Source organism: Eptesicus fuscus, chromosome 19, assembly GCF_027574615.1.
Source record: "Eptesicus fuscus isolate TK198812 chromosome 19, DD_ASM_mEF_20220401, whole genome shotgun sequence".
In the NCBI taxonomy this organism is placed as follows: Eukaryota; Metazoa; Chordata; class Mammalia; order Chiroptera; family Vespertilionidae; genus Eptesicus; species Eptesicus fuscus.
Genome location: NC_072491.1, coordinates 26,495,036 through 26,512,620, shown reverse-complemented (window position 1 = coordinate 26,512,620; position 17,585 = coordinate 26,495,036). Strand labels below are relative to the sequence as shown.

General features: G+C 39.8%; 1 protein-coding gene across 4 annotated transcripts in view; it reads right to left on the bottom strand.

The window, feature by feature from the left end:
* The window catches only part of COL14A1 (collagen type XIV alpha 1 chain), a 174,778-nt gene that overhangs the window by 35,246 nt on the left and 121,947 nt on the right, over positions 1-17,585 (bottom strand). For all 4 annotated transcript variants that reach the window (XM_054708522.1, XM_054708523.1, XM_054708524.1 and 1 more), the window contains 5 exons: positions 15,284-15,337; positions 11,872-11,967; positions 10,706-10,759; positions 10,286-10,339; positions 16-69 (listed from right to left, as the gene is read on the bottom strand). In XM_054708522.1, the coding sequence (XP_054564497.1) occupies positions 16-69; positions 10,286-10,339; positions 10,706-10,759; positions 11,872-11,967; positions 15,284-15,337 (312 nt within the window). The remainder of the gene's footprint in view (positions 1-15; positions 70-10,285; positions 10,340-10,705; positions 10,760-11,871; positions 11,968-15,283; positions 15,338-17,585) is intronic.

The window sequence follows — 17,585 nt, the reverse complement described above, 5'->3', positions numbered from 1 at the left end:
TCTGGAAATACTTACAATTGGCCCTGGTGGTCCTGGAGGGCCAGAGGACCCATCCTTTCCAGGAAAGCCCTGGGGAAAAGAAACATAGCCTGTCAACTCCGCAGTCGCTTTATATGGCTTTCAGAATAGGTGTACCCAATTCATTTAATATTTGGGGGCTAAGTCCTTTGCTTGCTCTGAACTTCCAGGGATTCACTACTTTTAAACTCTTCATGGAAATTGTTCTTGGCAAGACTTGTGTGTCTATTGGCCCTGTGAAATTGTTCAGTGCAAGAATTTTAGGTGTGAGAAGTGCTACTTCAAACTCAAGCAGGAACTTGCTTCCAGAAAGTGCTTTTATTAAATAAAGTATAACAAAGGAGAAGGGAGGTCAAGTCTCTGGAATTAATGACCAGTCAGTCAGAAGGATGAATTAGTGTCTTCCATGACCTAAGAGGGTTGGGAGGAGGGGATCCCTATCACCAGGATCGGTATTACAAATCAAGAAGTACTATAATATCTGCAATTCTGCAATTCTCCAGGAGCAGCCTAGAGGACAATTTGGGAGGACTAACAGCTGCAATGATAGATTTTTGACGGCTGGACAGGTTTGAAGACTGTTATCATGGGCTTACAAATGGTATCTTTGCTTCCCAGTCCATGTTGGAAGAGCTTAAGACAGAAAACAAATGCTATTTTTTAATTTTTTTAAAAAACCTCCCTAAAATATTGAGCATGTGTATGTGTGTTATTTTTATGTGTATTAAAAAAATTTAACAGCTGGAATGACTTACTTTTCCATGGCTATAGTTCTCAGTTGTGGATGCTAGTCCTTCCAATGTAGTTAAAAACATGAGAGAGAATCTTCTAATTTTTATAATAGGCTCATAAAATTGTGTCCAAAACATCGCCTTCTACTACATAGAGAAATGGACTTTTCATCTTGGGATTTTATCCTATTGGAGAAATCCATTCCCATCTTGAACCAACCCAAACCAACCTCTCCCAGTTTCCTTGTTGACCTCTCTCAATTCTCTTTCTAAAATATGTGCCACTCTCACAGTGAGCTCTTCTGTCTACTTACCTTGCTCATGAAAATCCACCTGCTTAGTGCTCCCCATCCAAGTTCACAGAATTCCTTCCTACCTCAAGGCATCAAATGAAAGAGAATAAAGAGGAAGCTGGAGGAAAGGAACGGTGTGTGAGTGGGAGACAGGGTGTGAGAGGAAGCAGAAGAGGGTGTTGGATTAGAATGCAGGAAAGATATTGGTCAGCAAGACCCTTTCATCATGCACTCAAGCTTGAGTGCTACTGAGTCCTATAACCAGAGAAGACAGAAGATTCTAGAGCTCACCAACATGCATGGTTTTCCTTTCTGCTTGGGCACATGCAGAGGCTACATTTCCCAGCCTCCTGTTCCAGCAATTATGTTGGAGCCACAGTGCTGAGTTCTGGCCGATGGAAAGGAGCCAGTTCCAGTTCTGGCTCATAAAAATTTCCCATGGGCAATCCTTCACTCCTTTCCTCCTTCTGTAGCAACGTCAGAGGCCACATGTTGAAGATAAGAATGTCCCAAGAGGAAAAGACCCTGAGTCCCTAAATGATTATATGCCTATCTCATTGACGGCAATGGATAATGAACAAACAATAGACTTTATTTTATTGCACTAAACTATTTTAATTTTGGGTTGAGCTTTTTAGACTTGTCTTATAGCTGCTATTCTATACTAATACACAAGCTAGTGTTGTTGTTTTACTACTACTTCTTTCACTGTGGTTAGTCAAATATATTAAGTCAGAAAGCTGCAGTGATAAACCGGGTACAGATTAAGTTACACACACACACACACACACACACACACACACACACACACACACCCTTCCTTGGGTCTGCTAGCTAGACAACAAAATTTAATACTGACATGGGTTGGAATAAATTATTTTACATGGAACAAAATACACCATGTCCAAGAAGAAAGGCATAAAAAAATCAGAATATGTGAGATATGAACAGAACCCTATAACTGATCCAGCCCAACTCCCTCATAAGTGAGGAAACTTGAGACAAAGAGAGGTTAGGAGACCCTACCATAAAAAAGGATTTTTTTAAAAATCTACTCTTATTTCCTAGGTGAAGTTCACATAAGGAAAAAATGGACTCTGTGCACATATTCAATAATTTAAGAAGACATTTTTAAAAGGACAGCTTTTGCTTCCTGCCTTAAAACTCTTCCAGCTCTGGATGGAGAACGAGCGTACAGCCATGTGCAAGCCCACACACGGTCCCCGGCCCACGGCCAGCACAACTGCCCCACATCAAGTCTGTAGCCTGGCAGGAAGTCTGCCCTGACTTTCTCCCAGGCTGTGTCCAGAGGGAAAAAAATCTCAAAAACAAGTGGGAGGGCAGGAGGACAGTTTAATTCATGGAGGGATGCCAGCCAGGGCATATTTTCCTAAAAGAAGCGAAGACCAGCAGGAAATAACACATTTACTCCCTGCTCCCAATCCTGTGGAAGGAGTTTACAAAGCAAGGACCTGTTGGTGCGTCCTCCATGGTGGGGCCATGGATACTCCAGTGAACAGTTTCAACTTCATGTGATTTATAGACACCACATGTGTTATCATCTGAAGGGAAGATGATGAAGCTAAATTTGGCCGAGGGGCTAGTGCTGTAGTGTGATCAAGTCCAAAGATGTGTTTGCTCACTCTGTTCTCCTACATAAGGAGCATCCTCAGAAGCTGACCTTCTCTTCCTTCCTTCCTTCCTTCCTTCCTTCCTTCCTTCCCTTCCTTCCTTCCTTCCTTCCCTTCCTTCTTTCCTTCAGTTTAAGTTAAAGCTCATTGAACAGTCTTCAACCCTATAAGCTGAAAATGTGTTTGCATTTCCCAAAACATTTCTATATCTATAAATTACCCATTTTACATCGGTGTGTGTGTGTGTGTGTGTGTGTGTGTGTGCAATCTAAGAAGTGTGTTTGTGGATTAAGCACTTTTAAAAAGCAGAAACCCTTAATTAACAATAAGGAATGAATATTAAGGAATAATAAATTAAATGATAAGCATAATGTGGGAATTTACTTAAACTGACAAATATATTTTTTTAAAGTGCATGAAATGAGCCATCAACAAATAGGGAAATTTTATAACATGAATAGCTCCAGGCATTTCTCTTTTTTGGGATTCCCATCTCAAAATATTAATATGCACCCACAACCCACATTAAAAATAATTTTTGCTATAAAAACTTTAAAGGATTTTTATAATTTGTTTTTGAAAAGATTTGGCTGTGACCAACTTATTAAGTTATGGTTGGCGATAATTCATCAGCAAAAGGAAATCTAACCTAAAATTTGCTTTCAAAATCACTAATTATCAAACAAGTGCTAAATTTAACTATGGCTGAAATTGGCAAAGCATACCACTTTATAGACATGTAATTATATATTTACAAATTTCCATCTTTCAGTTTTCTTTTCCATACTTTAGAGCAAATATATATACTTCTCCCAGCCATAATCATTTATTGTAGGCTCTTAAAAAGTTTCTAGTTTCTAGGTAGTATGCCTGTGGTGTCTAAAGGATGAAACCGATGTGACCGCAAATAGTATTGTAACTGAAATTAAAGTCCGGAGCTAGAATATGTGTGTTTATGTAGCTACTAGAAAGAGCTCTCAGACCCAGTGACTTATTCACCATTCGTGCCTGCTTTGAAGCTCATGATGGTGAGCCATGGAAACTAACCTGAAGGTTCTGGAACACCAATCATTAAGGTCTGTCGACTGATGCTACACTCTCAGGTCGAGTGGGGTCTGCAAGCAGCTGGCATCTGATGAGCTTGTTGAAACAAACCAAACTCAAGCAGAGAGGGCTAAAGAAATACTGGTAGAAACTCCTGATGCACAATTTCAGCCCTGCGGCATGGCTCTGGACTGCTAGGAGCGACAGTGGAGAGACCGTGTGGCAGTCAGCCATGAGAAATAAGGCTGCTACTTGCAGCAAAGGATTAAGACCAACCACCAGATTAAGAGGCCAAGCAGCAAAAAGCCACAGACTCTGTAAACACTGGTCCAGCTAGAGATCCAAGATCAGTCCTTATGTGTGATAGACCTCATGTGGAGTCACACTGGGGAACCTTCAGTGATACACACACACATTTATGTATATGTGTAAATATGTATATATATAATCTACTTAGATGTTTATATATTATCTGTGTGCATATATTTCTATATATACAATACTATTTTAATATGTACATATATGTATATATTACATATATAATTTAAATATATGTATAAAGAGTAACCTGCAATGATGACTTCAGTAAATTAAAACAAGAAACACCAGCAATATTCTACACCTAAGAAATCATTTTAACATATAACAAGCCTAATATAATATACTATCCAGTGATTCCAAAACTTAGCTGATTATCAGAATCATTAAGCCTTTTAGAATTATACATTTCTAGGTTATACCTAAGACCTTTCGTATCTGAATCTCTGAGGTTGAAGCCCAGTAATCTTCATATTTAAAAAAAGAAAAGAAAAAAGCAAACCACAAAACAACAACCTGATCACTTAAGCTGTGAAACTGCTGTTTATTTAACAGTGTCTGGCCTGACCCTAAAGGATGGTATCAGAACCAGAGTGCAGGGCATATATTATTTGTATCCTGTGCCCCAACAGAAGTATTGTTACAGCCTGTAATAACATAAAATTAACTTCCTAAATAATGTTCTCCCCCAGATGTGCCATTATCCAAGTAAAGGTTTAAAATAATCAAAGAAATACATTCTTAGAGATGAAATATCAACTTCTACTTTACCAAGAAAGTAACCCAAACTGGGTTCCTTCTGCCCCAAAATGCTGGGTGAGATATCTTCAGCAATGGAGTCCTGCTTATTAAACATCTTTGTGGAAGACTTTTCTACATTCACAAAATCCCACAGTGATCTCTGTTGACATAATTCCATGGAAGGACAGCGTGCAGGGTTGGAGCTGAAGAGATGGGTTATAATCCTGGCTCTAACACTTATTAGCTGTGTGGCATTGTTCTAATACTTTCATTTTTGGGCTTGTAATTCTTTGTCTGTAAAATGGGGTAACAGTGCCTAGCATTTGAGGTTATTCTGAGGAACAGAGAACATAACCTTTGTAAAGCACCTGCATTTTGTCAGTAATGAATGATAGTGGTTGCTGCTATTTTCACTCAAATAATTTTCCAAATCCCAAATGCATTTATTTTTATCACTGTGGCTGACTGTGAGGAGATTCTCCTGCAGTTTTGCAAAATCCCATCTAGACCCACAAAATAGAAAATCAAATCATTTTCTCCATTAGCTTTGTGGTGGTATGTTACATTTCCTCTTCTGATGGAGGAAGATATTCATGGGGGTGATTATGGATCTTAGCACTTAACAAAATATTCTTTAGATGACTCTCTTGTCACTATTTAACATTTATAGCAGGACTTAAATCCAGATAGTTGACTCAAGTTCAATTTCTTGAGGACATTTTAAATCCAACTGACTTTGATGAAATGGGACAGTCATCACAAATATGGCCCTTGTATACATCAAACCCACATAAAAGGAAGTATGTTCCAAGTGTCTTTTCAATGTGAAATCCAAGAAAATTAAACACCAACAATAAACTACTTGTTTTTCCTTTAGATTTTTAAAAATAGTTCTTAAAATCATTTGAGGCATCTTAATATGTGAAGAACAGGCATTATAAAATATTATCCTGCCCTGACTCATTAGGGTTTGAAAAGAGTTAATACTAATATCAGCAAAAATTAAATTTTTATATAGAAATTCTTTATATGAATGAATCCCCATAACGACTTTATAGAGTAAAATATTATTTTTTCCACTTTACAGATGAAGAAAGTGAGGGTTGGGAATATAAAGTAACTGGCTCAATGTCTTATGGTTAGGGTTCAAACTCAGGTCTGGCTAACAGTGTAAGTCTAGAATATTCACCACTGGGCAGTCCTGCTTCTCATAACCTCACAGATTTTGCAGGATCCATATGTAGAAGGTTTTTTTTTTTTGAAAGACAGCATTTCATCTTTATAGATTAGAAAGAAAGGCTGTGGTTACAGCAAGGGCATGGAGATACAGAGAGCAGTAACCTGGGGGAAGGAAGCAATTTAAATGAAGTTTACTTGGAATTTAAAAATGAATACCCTTTGTACCACAGAGCAATGACTGTCTTCCGGGTGCCATAAACTATATATCTCCTTCTCATTTTTATTTCTTGTCTCTCTGACTTTTTATATGATCACATTAAGAATTGAAAATGAAAATAATGCTTAAAGCTTCTCTTGGGAGTGCTTTGACTGGAAGCTGGTGGTCTTAGATATAAGTGAGACGCAGAACTAGAAAAGAGTTTGCTTTTTTCTTTTCTTTCTTTTTCAGTTCTTTCTCTCAGTTCTTAAGCTTATAATCTATGTCTTGCCTGCTCTTAGTTTCTCTAAGGATTGCCAGGATGTCTAGTGTGAAGGCTGAGAAATCCACCCTACAACAGAGGAGCTCAAGGTCACAGGGTGGACCCTGGAGTCACAGACACCAAGAAAAGAGGAGGGAGGGGGAAGAGGCAGGTGGCAAGATTTACAGCGGAAAAGAAAAACGAGACAAAAATGCTGGTGGTTGGAAAGGCTCAGAGTGAAAGCTGGATGTCTAACTGCATTCAGCTGTTAACGCTGCATTTGCACTGTTGCTTTATAAAGTGTGGTCCTGCACTGTGCTCTATTGCCTCCCCAGCAAGAGGCTGAGACGTGTTCAAGGAAGAAGTCCAACTTTGGCTGGACTTGCTCTGTGGCCTCAGGCCCAGGATAGAATATGAGCTGCCTCCTCGAACAGTCAAAGATCTCCCGTGGGAAAAGCCAGAATAAGCTAGAAACACTAGAAAACAGGTTCCCTGTTTAAAAGGGAGATGTTTAATCTTCTCCTTTTTATTCTTTGTTAAGCTCTCCCTCCTTCCAGACTAAGTCAAGGGGTAACATTAGCACCGGGTCCAGGAAACAGGTGCTAACCTTTCTCTAAGCTCATAGCAAACATGATGGTACTAGGTTTGGGCGGTGAGTTCTTAACAATCCATATGAGAAGACGAAGATTTAAAAGAAAGAAGAATGTGCAGTAAGGAATCGCCCACCTTTCCTACAGCACATCTCACTCACTGACCCCCTGAGACTCTCCAAGGAGCTAGGAGCACTGGTTGGACAACATCACACACATTTACTCCAGCTTCCTCCTTCTGCACCTTCATTCAAGATCAGAGGAAATGAAGTCGCAGTAACTGTAAGTCATTGAAGCGCTTACAGTGATGAAAAAACAAAATATACTGATTCCCTAGACACGGAGCCGAACTGGGCAGCTTCCTGGGAGTGGCTTCCCAGGCATGTCAGCAGTAAGTCTCATCGTGTGCTGGGTTTGCTCTGTCTGTTCTGTGCCATGCTTGTTATTGTGATTATTTTCATTTTTATTTCCCAATTGCAGGTTTGCCTTTTAGGCTGGCCCAAGGAAGAGCGGGAACAATCATCAGTGTTTGTCCTAGGACTCTTTCCACAACCCCCCCACTCCTCCTGCCTAACCACAGCCCCCTGGGCACTCCTGCTGTCCCAGAAAGCCCTGGCCTTCAAAGTCCTGGATCTGTCCCTACAACCATGTCCATTGGTCCAGGACTTCCTAAAATCTTGAATTTACAGTCCTGCTAAATAACTACCTAATTGTTGTAAATCTTTTACTTTTCTTAAAAGGTTATCTGACTAAACACATCAGACCCACCTAAATAGTTTTGTTTTCACCCACCTCTCTTCCTTCTCGACTGTCTCTGAGAAAGACAGTTTTTCTGGCCAAGGGAAGAGTCATGCCCTTGACACTACCCCATCCTTCCATCTCCTCCGGGTCTACAAAGTGCCTCCTTAGATATAGAAAGTTTCTCACTTTGGGTCCTTCCCCTCTGGAGGCATTAATGGACACGTTTCTTGGTTGAGCACAGTCCATGGGACATAGTACATGCTCAATTAATATATGTGCTCAATGAATCTTTTATTAAATAAGATATTAGATGTTAAAATATATACATACTCCTTTCTGCAAAAGGCAGTGACATTACATAATTCCAGGTGACACCATCATATTTTGTTCTCTGTGAATGGCACCCCTTCGAGTTGTACACTGGAAATTCATTACCCTCAAATACCTTTTCTGAAACAACTGTCACAGCATTCCCACAATCTTTTTTATTTTTAACCTGCCCTAAAAGAATGAGTATCCTCTGAAAACCAGTTTTAAAAAGAAAGTTCATACCCATCTAAGAATTTTTCAAAGTAGGAATTGGACATACCCTGAACTTTTTCCCTCTAACTTGAGGGAGAGACGAAAACAAAACCCATATACAGATATCTTATCACTTAATTACAGCTCTAAGATTTTAATCTTAGAAAAGAAAACATGTTTGGAGGAATAGCAAAATATTTACAAAACGTCTATGTTGGTATATTGTTTTTTTTTTTAAAAAAAGAATTCCAAAACCAAATGATCCCAACATGAATCCAATATGTTTGAATTGGGAGTTCTTTGCCAACATTGGACTCTAGGCATGGATAAATCAAGTCAACTCACTGAACCAAATCAGTGAAATTGCCATTTTCAGAGCTTTGGGAATCATGAAAGAATCTAGGTGGGTAACCACACAGGATCTTAGCCTAAGCCCTTTGCCAAAACATATAAATACTTCTAGACACTCCTTCCACATGTACAAGAAACCTACATAAATCTAACTTTCAGAGAATGCCTCCTTCAGATACATCCACCTGGCCCTGCTTTGCAGACTGAGTAATTCCATTTGATGGACAGAGACTAAACTGGGTTTTTAAGCAAATGAAAGCTTGGTGGAGGGGAAAAAAGAACATGGAAAAATTTAAGGTCCCACACCTAGCTTTCTATAGAAAAAGCAATCTCCTTATTCTTGAGTAGTATAGGTACCCTGAGCTAAAGGCAAGGCCTTGTTTGAGCAGAGAAGTGAGTCTTCTAGCCAATTGTGTTTTAACCTAATGGGTAAGTTATACCAAAGACACCACTGAATGCCAACATATTGTCTGGCCTTCATTGGATTGGATCTAAGTGGCTGCAACTCCATTTAATTCAGTTTTGAGAGAAACTGTGGAGCTGCCTACATGTCTAAATCAGTGGTCATTTAGGGAAGACCAGTCTCTCTCTCCCTTGCTGAAAATTCAGACTTCCTATTGCCTTCCTGTTAAACCCCAAAATCCTTACTCTGAAAGAAAATAGATGATTTAAGTGAGTATGTATTTACCTCTCCAGCTTCATTTTTGGACAGTTTCCCCACTTCTAAGTATATGTGCACATGTCTGTGGCATGTATACACACACACACACACACACACACACAGACCAACCATATTTAAAATAGAAACCATTTCTACACACACACACACACACACACACACACTGCACTCTAATCCCCAAGCCATACTGACCTATGTGCAATAGTGGAAATGCCCACACTTTGTTCATGTCCACTGCTTTGTATATGCCATTTTCTCTGCTTGTTGTAGCTTTCCTTTCTTCATGCACCTGGCTAGTTTCTATCTCTTAGTTCATACTCAGCCTCCTCTGGGAAGCTCTTCCCAACCCTTGAAGTCTGGATTAGTTATTTATCCTTTGTATTCCCATGGGGCTCTGTAAATACCCCATCATAGCATTATTATAGCTCCTCCCACTAAGCTGCAAAATCTTTGAGGACAAGAACCTCAAACCTGGCTCAGTGAAGATGCTGATGAACAAACACTAAATGTTATCCCCTCCCTCTTCTAACCATCCTTATCATTTCTTTGGCTGCTGTCCACTTCAACAAGTTAAAAAAATAATTGACATACATTAAACAAAAGGAGTGTACTGCAGATCATCATCATATTTAAATTTTGATTCATGATTCTTCATTTCCTTTAGGTTTGTGCTGTGAGAATTAGAAAAATTTGGAAAATCTGCTCAACCAATACATACAATTCAGTGCAAAGTGTATTCAGGTTATGAGAACCTTCAGAAAGAGGTGTTGTTAATTTGGGAAGGTTTGATGAAAGTTCCCAGATTTTGATGAAAGTAATAAACATAGAAGATGTCAGTGCAGGATAGATAGACTGTAAATAGAGAGGAGGGAAAAGAAAAGAAAAACACCTGGTTTGATAGACTGCATTGCATAGAAACCTGCCAGAAGCAAAAGGTGACTTGGTGAGGAATCTACTGTGCTAACAACCAACCTTGGGTAAGTCCTTACCCTCTGGCCTGGAGAGCCATCGCGTCCTGGTGAGCCAATGCCTCCTGGGATGCCCTATATAGAGCAAGGACAAGATAAGAGTCAGATTTATGGAATCCAGTTACCCTCTCACTAAGCTTCCCTGAAACAGACCAAGGCCTCCCACCAAACCTAATAGGTGAGACCTTTGTGATTGACCATTCAGATCCCAGGAGAAAGGAATGCCCCCCACCAGGGTGCACCCTGAGGTCAGGTCATCAGTATGACCCTTAGAGGGGGCATAAGGTAAATGAATACAGACCAACCATCTTTAAAATAGAAACCACTAATTGCCAAGATTCCAGCTAACTTCAGAACTATCCTGTCTTCCTCCTCCCTCCACCCCCCATTAGCTCTAGTCCAGAGCTAAGAGCAATAGACTAAAAAGAATAGAAATAATACCTGTAGACCAGGCAGGCCAGTCTCTCCTTTCTCCCCTTTTTCACCTGGCATTCCCTGAACATCCAAAAAGTACATGGGGTTAAGTTCACATAGGTCAATACTTTGTCTTTTCTTTTTCTCCATAGACTGTTCTAATATTTTCAACATAAAATTGCTTCACACTAACATCCAAATACAGCATATTTCAATTCTCACATATGCTAAACTACTTATGTAAGCATTCCTAGTAAGCTGAATATTTATATATCATAATAGTTTAAACACAGAACATACAGTCCGATATGGTTAAGCCCATAGAGTAAATATGTGGAGGGGAGTCTTGGACATTTCAATATTGTTTATAGTTTAGATTTTAAAACCATTATCCATATAGATTTTTGTTTTGCTTTGGCTAGAAATTTATAAGAATGGAAAAGCAAACACAGACCTCAACAAATGCTTATTATTAGTAGTAGTAATTGCACATGTTGGCATGTTGATGCTTTCTAAAATGTGAAAATAACCCTGGCAAAGAAAACTTAGCTAGGGATCATATTATGTGCACAGAAAGACTGCTAAAATGGCTTCAAAGGATCTGTTTGCTTCAAAAATTAATTACAGTGATTGGTTTTATTCAATAAATCTAGGTCTCTATGGTAAGTTTAACGAAAATCAGTGAGTGGAATTAAATTTGTTTTCAGTGGTCCAAACAGCTTTTAAAAAGAAATGAGGATATAAAAAGTACACCATTTATCATCTAAAACTCATACTTAATGTATTGTACTTTGATGCTCATTGAGATAAAGATGGTAAGTAAAAGACTTTCATAAATCTATATCCACAATCACTATAAATACATAATGGATATCTTAACGTTTGTTAATGGTAAGAACTTAGTCAAACAAGAAAAAGGGCAATATATGTCAAGCCCTGTTTTTATTCTACAGACCAATTACTCATGGATATATGTACTCGATAGCCTTGTGTTAGTAAAAGACCTCATAATCGAACAAAAAAAATGGCTAACGAATGAACTCTCAGTCATTACTCTTATTTCTTATTTGTAGGTAAGAGTTGATAGGGGCTAAGAATCATAATTAAGGCACAGAAGACCAATGTTCATTCTTTATAACTCATGGAGAAGTGATAATAACAAAAACCTAACTGAATGTCTACACACAACTCACAGGTATTCCTTGAATGGACAGACCACTTGGTCCTTGGGGTCCAGGGGGACCCTGAGGTCCTGGAGGGCCTGTTTCACCCCGAGGGCCATCTGGTCCCTGTTAAGGCAAGAGAGGAAAGTCATCCCAGAGGTAAGTTAGACCCTCTGGTACCCAGAAATATTTCTGCTTAGGACACTAATAATGTATATCCTTAAATAATTTTTCCTAAGACGTGAAATACTCATGGGATAACAAGACACTGAACCTCTGATGATTCACCTCCCAGACGAAATGTCATCAGTAAACCAAAAGAGTAAACACGCAGGGGCTGCTGCAACTTCGTTTTTCTGCTTTCATAAATAAGAATGCTATGCCAATTACGTGAGTTAGTAGACCTCCCACACTCCATAACAAATCCAAAAGATATAAACGCTTCAAGACCACCCTCCTGGTCTGTAGAGATTTATACCATCCAGCTGAACTACACTCTCTCTCCACCTTCACTGCTGTCAGTTACCTACCGCACGGGCATTCCTCAACATTTATTGAAGGCTTTGCACCCACCCTCTGCTTTCTTCATCATATGATCCTGCCACCACCCTTACGTCTCTTCAGTGGTCATTGAAAGAACTTCCTAGCCTCAACATTATTTAATTTCCTTTCTTCCCAGAATCAGACATTGCTCTCACTTTAGCAACTTTTAGTTCTATAGTTTGGGATCTGTTGTGGTTTGGCTAACATTAGATATCTCTGTAATCTTAGATGCAGAAAATCTACTTATCCTCAACCTCATCTCCTTGTCCTTCTCTCGTTCTGTGACTCCAACAAAAGCCAAACATTTCAAATAGAGATGTGACAGTCATGTCAAATGCTGTAGAGATCTCAAATAAGTTAAGGCAAACCACAACCTTAACATGATTTGGTACAGAAGGTGATTGGTGACTAATGAGAACAATTTTTATAGAATTCCTAGAGGAACAGGAATCATCTGTGGGTCAACAATAACCTGGGTTGTGTATAAATGGAATTTTACATTATGAGCTCCTGTGATTTTGCTTCTTTCACATGGCAGAGTGTTTTGAGGTTCACTCAGAGTCTGGCATGTTTTGGTAATATGTTCCTTTTGATTGCTGAGTAATATTCCATTGCACGGATAGACAGAAAATTGTTCCTTTACTTGTTGAGATATATTGGATTATTTCCAGTTGTTTTATGTTGTTGTTGTTGCAATTGTGGATAAAGTTGCTATGAATATTTATGTACCCCCCAAAAAGTGAATTATTTTTGAGGTGAGGATGTAAAAACACTGAATGAAAACTAATCTTATAAGAAACATTGTATAAGAGAAGGTGAGAGAGAGGTAGCTAGATTTTTAAAAATATGATGGAGGAGACATGGAGAAGATTTACAAATATTACATAATATTTATAATAGTTGAATAATATATTGTTTGGATATCATTGAGGAATTGGGAATGGAGTAGAAGGGTAGAAAGTAGGTGGTCTCATTTTATTCTATAAAGTATAAGATAAAAATGACTAGGAAAGAGCAGTGACAGGGCTGTTTTGAGCTTCTAAATTATTATTAACTATTTACTGCAACTGAAATTCAAAGCCACAAAATAAAAAATAATACAGATTGGGGCTTTTCATTTGGAAAGTATAGTTTATCTGCTCCTACACTGTCCACCTTGGTGGACATGTGGGCATCCTTTCTCCAACAAGACTTTTTCCTAAAACCACTAAAGACTTGCATCTGCGATTCATCAAAATCATCACACAGAAATAACTACATGGGAATGATTAGAGGAAAGAGGTAAATCTTGATATCAAACACCTTGGAATTCCTAACATGTCTTCATGATCAGAACCATCATCCAGTGAGAATGTTTAAAAAAATGATCATGGTGTTAGAGGTGTTGGGAGGAGGGAGCCAGCATCCACAGGAGCTCATTGGCACTGTTCTCAGGTGAAACCAAGGAAGACCCAGTGTATCATTGTTTGAAAAGAAGCTTTCAAACCACTAGCTTCTCTTAGCAAATAAGAGATGAAGCCAAGTAAGATACATAATTTCTATGCCTGAGAAAGTGTGTCACTATCTCAGAAAAAAAAAAAAAAAAAAAAGGAGCTATCTCTGGTCTAAGTTTTGAGTTAGCTAGTACCTGATTAGTTATCTTCAGCCTGCTTTCGTTTACTACTTTCCCCCCCACATTCTCTCTTACCTTGCTTCATTTGTTTCCAACATTTTTTTTTATTGATTTCAGAGAGGAAAGGAGAGGGGAGAGATAGAAACATCAATGATGAGAGAACCATTGATTGGCTGCCTCCTGCACACCCCTGAGGATTGAGCCTGGGCATGGGCCCTGACTGGGAATTGAACCCGTGACCTCCTGGTTCATAGGTTGACACTCAACCACTGAGCCACCATGGTCAGGCCGTTTGTTTCCAATTTTATAGTAAAAAAAATTTGCAATGTCCTCCTCTCCAAGAATAAATACTATGCAAATTTAATAAGTAATCACATTGAGGCAGTAAGTCAAGCAAATGGATGGAGAGCAGATCAGGTGAAGTAACATGGTGAAAATAAGACGGGGAGTCAAATTATACAGGGCCTTGCATCCCATGCCAAGGAAGGTGAATTGTATTCTCAAGGCAAACAGCCTAGGACTGTAGTTTTTAAGAGTGTAATATGGCTGAGTATAACTTTAAAGGAATGAATCTGGGAGAAGATGTGAAAAATCAATCAGAAAATCATGCCACTGGAGTCAGGAGACCAGTTAGAAGTTTTGCCAAATGCCAGGGAGAAGATGGTGAAGCCTGAACTCAGTGGTTGGGCTTCTGCCATCCCTCGAGGTGCTTTCCTGCAAAGTAGGAAAACATGTGCCTTGACATAGCTTTGCACAGCTTGGTCCTCTTGGCTGGTGCCTTTGTACAGTGTACAACCTGAACCACCACACTTAGTGGCCTTGAGCAGTGAGAATGGAAAATAGAGTCATGTGTTTGATTATGCATAGTGGAGGAATTGTGCATGGTGGGAAGAAAGAAGGAATTTACAACCTGAGAAATTACCTGGGAGGGACTGCTGCCTAGTTGTGATTCAGTATTCTCCCAAAGAAACATCTTTGTTTATAATACAAAATAAATACAAGATAAAGGAAGAAAAGAATGGACGACAGAGAGGTCTAAACCAATCAGAACAGTGATACTATTTCTAACCTGAAAATCTTTCTTTTTACTACGTTATTAAATGTTCTTACTGATTTTAAAAACAACAACCACCACAAGTCTAATAATGGAAAAGATTTAGACACAACTTTGATAAAAAATGTAAGGCCCTGTAGATTGCAAAGGGTAAACAGTACTGAACACCAAAATTATTATGGCTAGTTATGAGAGAGAGAGAAATATAGAAATATTGAGATTGAGAACTTTACCTTTGGACCCTGATCTCCTCGTTGGCCCTTTGGTCCTCTGAGTCCTGGACCACCCTGGCAAACAGATGTTACATATTAGCACAAAGCACTTATTAGCACATCTTAAAGTCATCTATTTCATCCATTTTCCTTAGTAATATGGATCATGTAATTCCTATTTTGTATCAAGGCCAACACATTGTGTAATGATATATGTTCATCTGGATCCTTAACGGGAAATTTGCCATGCAGACCCAGCTTCCCTGCTAGTGATTTCATAGACTGAGGCAACTTTCTATGTCAAATATTTTTAAATAAAAAACAAATCGTGGTATTTTTAAAAATTTAGTGATGTAAAACTACTACTATTAATGGATGCAAATAATAAAATATGTCTCTAATTTAAAATTGTATGTCTTATACTACAATTTTGATATTATTTAATAGCATGTTTCTTTATATGGTACATGTAAATACATAATCTGTATATATGTATATGTATTCTTTGCAAACATATATTCCTTGTATATATGTGTATAAATATATGTGTGCATATATAACCTTTGAATATTTTTAATTGACTCACTATTTCACTTAAATCAATTTTAAAGGCAAATTTATAGCACTACAGTGAATGGAAAAAGTTATTACTTGCTAAGAATAGAAGGTAACCTTAAAGATATCCTATCTAACAAAAGAGTAATATGCAAATTGACCGTACCTCTGCTACATCCACAAGCCACGCCCACCAGCCAATCAGGAGCGAGTATGCAAATTAACCCAACCAAGATGGCTGCAGCCACAGAGCGAGCAGGAGGCTTGGGTTTCCCCAGTAATGGAGGAAGCCAAGCTTTCCGCACACCCTAGCTGGCCTAGGCCTCCACTCAAGGCTACAAAGTTTCAATTATAGAAGATAAATAAATCCCAACAAAAATGGCGGCAGCCACGGAGCTGGAGAGAGCAGGAGGCTTGAGTTGCCCCCGGCGATGGAGGAAGCCAAGCTTTCCGCACACCCTGGCCAGCCTAGGCCTCCACTCAAGGCTACAAAGTTTCAATTATAGAAGATAAATAAATCCCAGATACCAGGGCCTCTACTTGGGTTGCTGGGGGGTGGGGCCGGCCTGCAAACCACCACAGGCCCCTCACCCAGGTTGCTCCATGCCCCAAGGGAACCCCCACCCTGATCCAGGACACCCTTCAGGGCAAACCAGCTGGCCCCCACTCATGCACCTCTATCCTATCTAATACAAGAGTAATATGCAAATTGGCCATCACTCCAACACACAAGATTGCTGCCCCAATGTGGTTAAAGCTGGCTGCCCCCATGTGGACACAAGATGGCCACCACAAGATGGCCAGCAGGTGAAGGAAGTTGGGAGGGACCAGGTCTGCAAGGGAGGGCAATTGGGGGCAATCAAGCCTGCAGGGGAGGGCAGTTAGGGGTGACCAGGCTGGCAGAGAAGGGAAGTTGGGGGCGACTGGGCCTGCAGGAAAAGGCAGTTGGGGGGGACCCAGTCCTGCAGGGGAGAGCAGTTGGGGGGACCAGGCCTGCAGGGGAGGGCAGTTAAGGGGGACCAGGCCTGCAGGGGAGGGCAGTTAGGGGCAAATAGGCTGGCAGGGGAGCAGTTAGGCATCAATCAGGCTGGCAGGGAGTGGTTAGGGGGTGATCAGGCTATCAGGCAGAAGCAATTAGGGGCAATCAGGAAGGCAGGCAGGTGAGCAGTTGGGAGCCAGCAGTCCTGGATTGTGAGAGGGATGTTCGACTGCCCGTTTAGGCCCGATGCAGGTAGGATCGGGCCTAAACGGGCTGTTGGACATCCCTCGAGGGGTCCCAGATTGGAGAGGATGCAGGCTTGGCTGAGGGACACACACCCCCATGCACAAATTTCATGCACCGGGCCTCTAGTACTATAAATGATGTTATTCAGTTTAGCTAGATTTTGTTCCTATTGAAGTTTTTGAGTCACAAGTTTGCTCTTTGTTAAAAAGGGATAGGCCTGGGGAGAGGAGAGATGCAGGGTGGAAGGGGTCAATGAGGGGAAAAAGAGGAATGTCTGTGATACTTTCAAAATTAAAGATATATACTTTTTAAAAAGGGGATAAGTATTAGAATGGTCATACTGGCCCCAGACTGAGAATATCATTTTCACCTGAGCAGGATTAAAAGACCATTGAAAATGCAATATCTTTCTCACTATGTGATTCTAATTTATTTTTAATATGTCCACAACTACTGAAAATCATGTGGGTACCATCGGCTTGTATCACTTGGGTAAAGACTACATCAGATGATCTTTACGTTTTCTCCCAGCTTGTTTTTTAA